Source organism: Cebus imitator, unplaced genomic scaffold, assembly GCF_001604975.1.
Source record: "Cebus imitator isolate Cc_AM_T3 unplaced genomic scaffold, Cebus_imitator-1.0 Scaffold2, whole genome shotgun sequence".
Lineage (NCBI taxonomy): Eukaryota > Metazoa > Chordata > Mammalia > Primates > Cebidae > Cebus > Cebus imitator.
Window position 1 is genome coordinate 923222 of NW_016107317.1, and position 4107 is coordinate 927328.

Consider the following 4107-nt stretch of genomic DNA (forward strand, 5'->3'; position numbering starts at 1 on the left):
GGAGGAGGGGAGGAGGGGGTATTTTACCACCCAGCCCCTCCTGTCCGTTCCTGTGGCTTCATGCGGTCACCTTACTCTTGGACTCTCTATTCTCATTCACTGATGAGTCTTCCTTCCTGCGTTCATTTTAGGGGCTACGGTCAGCTTTCTCCCTTAAAATATGTCTCTGGCCTCTGTGCTTTGCTGCTTACTTTCCTCCCTGGCTCCTCCAATCCATCCCATCTCATCAAATCCTTCCTGAGCCCTGCCGCAGTTGGAACCGATGACCTCTGAAGCTTCACTGTCAGTCCAGATGAGCCATGTCACGGTGCTTTCCTGCCTGTGCCTGAGCTCCAGGTGTGTCTGTCCTCTGCCTGGCGTGGCCATCTCCCTCTTCTGCCCTTCTCCAGGGTCAGGCATTCCCCAGCCTCTCCTGGTAATTGCTCCGCGCTGTGCATCTATGGGACTTTGAATTGCTCTTATCAGGGTCTGTCTTATTGCATCGTTATTTATGTACCTGTCTTAAGTTTCTTACTCTCCAGCATCTGCTGCAAGGAGGGATCATTCTGGTTAATCCTTGGGTGTTTCACAATCTCTTACATAAAGATGTTTAAGTGTTTGTTCAGCAAATTGGGCAGGGAAATTTGATGGGAAATAAATGACTTCTTTGAACTGCATTCATGACAATTGCATGTATTTATCCTTCTGTTCCCAAGTCTCTGATTTTCTCCCAATACACAGAAAACAGTTGCTCATCAATCCTGCCTCTTCCCAAAGAAAATGATACAAATATATACATATTTTCCTTGTCAGGCAGTTAAGGAAATAGGTAAATCCCCAGTGAGATTCACTCTAGGTACACCTCTGGCCAGATCTGTATCTGAAAAGACTGGTTTCTATGACTTCAAATGTGCTTTTGAAGAGATCCTAGGATGAGGTGGGGCTCTGGTGAAGTTCTGAAAAGTCATCATAGTTACTCATTCATTCAATCAATATTGTGTTTGCTTTGTGCCTGGTCTTAGCCTTGAGGACCTAGTCTCTCCCTCCAAGAAATGTAACGTTTGCTGGAGAGACAGGCAATTAAACGGGCAAGATGTCACACTGTGATAAGTGATACAACGGGGTGAACACAGGTGGGGGCCCCAATGCTTTAATTTCTTCTCTCCGTCTGTTTCAGGTTTTGAAGAGACAGGGGACACACTCTATGCCCCCTATGCCACACATTTTCAGCTGCAGGTAATTGATGTTTTTCTCCTTCTCCTGAGGTCATTAGCACCTCAGGAGCACTGATCCTTTGGAAACATGATGTTACCCTTCTGATGATCCCTAGATGGCCACTTGAAGGAATGATGGGTCTTCTGATGATCCCTAGATGGCCACTTGAAGGAATGATGGGTCTTCTTTCCTATGATCAGCCTCATGGGGTTTGGGGGGCAAGAGTGAGTGCTTGGCATAGAGAGGACTTGGGGGTGGGGGCCCTGTGAGAAGGGGGAGGCAACGACACTCCTGCCCAGACTGGAGATCTGTTGAAATGGCTGGGAACTGGAGTGGGTTTCACGATACGGTTTTTCCTTTTCAGAGTCGGCCTCCCCAAAAGGAATTCTCCATCCCACGGGCCCACACTCAGTCGAGCCCTTACAATGACTATGAAGGAAGGAAAGAGGGCAGTTAACTCTGTCCTGAAGAGTGGGACGAACGCAGTCAGGCGGCAGACCCAGTGGGAGCGCAAAGAGAGGTGGACGAAATCTTGAGTCTTCTGAGAAAACTGTACAAAACGCCACAGAAACAGCTTGCCTCTCTCCCAGCCTCAACCACGATTCTTCCATGCTGGGGCTGATGTGGGCTAATAAGACTCCAGTTACCAGTGGCAGTGTAGTTTTTTTTTTTTTTTTTTGTCTCATCCTTAGGATACTTCTTTAAGTGGGAGTCTCAGGCAACTCAAGTTTAGACCCTTACTTTTTGTTTTTTGAAACAGGCTCTGGCTCTGTCACGCAGGCTGGAGTGCAGTGGTGCCGTCACAGCCCACTGCAGCCTCGACCTCCTGTGCTCAAGCAATCCTCCCATCTCCGCCTCCCAAAGTGCTGGGACTACAGGCATGAGCCACAGCTCCCAGCCTAGACCCTTACTTTTGCTGTTACTTTCCATGGACTAAAGGTCTGGTCATCTGAGTGCACACGGGCTCATGTGCCTGTAACTTACAGTGGGTTTTGTGAGGATTGCTTGGCCCAGAGCAGACCTACACATCTGAGCAAGCATAGCAAAGGCCTGTCTCTCAGTCCACTGGCCTGAATCTACACTGGAAGCCAACTTGCTAGCACCCCCAATCCCCAACCCTTTTTGCCTGGGTAGGAGAGGCTAAAGATCATCCTAAATTTACTCACCTCTCTGATGCTGCTTCATGTTGGGCCTCAGCAGCTCCCCAGCACCAATTCACAGGTCACTCCTCTCTATTTGCACCACCCCCAAACTCACTGTCAATTCCCAGGCCTAATTTTCCTGTACGCTCTGCCAGGAGTTCTTCTTTCAGACTTCACCAGCACAGGCCCAGCTGCTCCTTGTCAGGAGAATTTGCAGATGAGTCTCACTCTGAACTCCTGGTGCTGATTCTTCTCCCAGCTCCTTATACCCCAGCCTCTGTAAACAGATTTACTGTATTCACGGCTGCATTCTGGAACTGGGCGTGGTCTCCTAAAGAAGGTGTGTTCATCGTGTAATAAGTTATTCACCTGGATATGCAATAAAGATGTGCTGGCCACTCTTTCTTGGGGGTGGCAGCAGTTACCAGCAGTGGGCATTAGATGCTGGGGGAGAGAACACGGGCTGCCCAGTGGGCTTCCTTTTGGAGCTGAAGTTCAAGGTTCACTTCCTTTGCGTTTGTGCTTGACCCCTCTCCATGTGTCTCTCCTTCTGTTGCCTCTAAAACAAGTGTGTTTCCCCTAAGTTTTGAGGCCGTCAATGGTGAGAGAGCCAGGATCGTCATGGGGCCTGAGGCTTCACTCCAGGAAGGCAAAGGAGCGGCTGCCTTGGAATGGGGTTTGGCAGCCCAGGAAAGGCAGAGAGGAGACCTCAAAGCCAGTTTCATGTTTCACCCAAGGTCTAGTCATGGGAGAGGACAAATCCACATCCCCTATTTGACAGAATTAGTTCACAAATGTCTCTCGGCAAAGACGTGATACCTAGCCACGATAACTGACTTAATCCAAGAAACAGCTCTGTAGGGCAGAGCAATAGGAAATCTCTCTTTGGTTACGGAAAAAAAATCCCTCTATGTGGAAACTGAATGGCACGTAAAAATGTGTGGCTAAGTCAGGAAGTTTCCTCCTAAGAGCCTGATACTCTGCTTCTCATCAAAAAGAACAACCAGAGTGGGACAGTGGTGAGGGCGGCAGAGGTGAACGGGTGATGTGCTGCGTTGGGGATGTTCACATGCCACAGAGGTTTGGTTGGTAGTCTTTGCACTAAGATTAGCCAAGCTTTGTACTGAAAAGGGGGAAGGACACATAGTGACACAGGTTCTCTGGTCTTTCCTAGGAGGTGTGACCTAATGAGGTTTGTTGTGAGAAGAAAGCAATGTGGTTTCACATACATTATCTATCACAGGTGAGGGACTCAAGAAATACATATTTTCTCCCCCTCTTTTCTTTCTTTAAAAAAATTTTTTTGAGATAGAGTCTTGCTCTGTTGCCCAGGCTGGAGTGCAGTGGCGCGATCTCAGTTCACTGAAACCTCCACCTCCCAGGTTCAAGCGATTCTCCTGCCTTAGCTTCCTGAGTAGCTGGGATTACAGGCATGTGCCACCACGCCTAGCTAATTTTTGTATTTTTAATAGAGACGGGGTTTTACCAAGTTAGCCAGTTAACAGGGGAGGAGTGAAAGATAAAATCGCAAAATTCTCTGGATCAGCTTTCTTTTTTAGTTTTTTTTGAGACAGGGTCTAGCTCTCTGGCCCAGGCTGGAGTGCAGTGGCCAATCACAGCTCCCTGCAGCCTCAATCTCCCATGCGCAAGTGTCCTATCGCCTCAGTCTCTTGAGTAGCTGGGACCACAGACATGTACCACCACACTTGGCTAGTTTTATTTTTTCAGAAATCATGTGTGGTTTAATTGTGGAAGGGCAAGGAGCACAGGG

General features: G+C 48.4%; 1 protein-coding gene across 1 annotated transcript in view; it reads left to right on the forward strand.

Annotated features, from left to right (window-relative positions):
• The window catches only part of GPRC5A (G protein-coupled receptor class C group 5 member A), a 22702-nt gene extending 19936 nt beyond the window's left edge, over positions 1-2766 (forward strand). The window contains exons 3-4 of the mRNA XM_017528103.2: positions 1157-1215; positions 1559-2766. Coding sequence (XP_017383592.1) covers positions 1157-1215; positions 1559-1651 — 152 coding nt within the window. The 3' untranslated portion in view covers positions 1652-2766. The remainder of the gene's footprint in view (positions 1-1156; positions 1216-1558) is intronic.
• The last annotated feature ends 1341 nt before the right edge of the window (positions 2767-4107 follow it).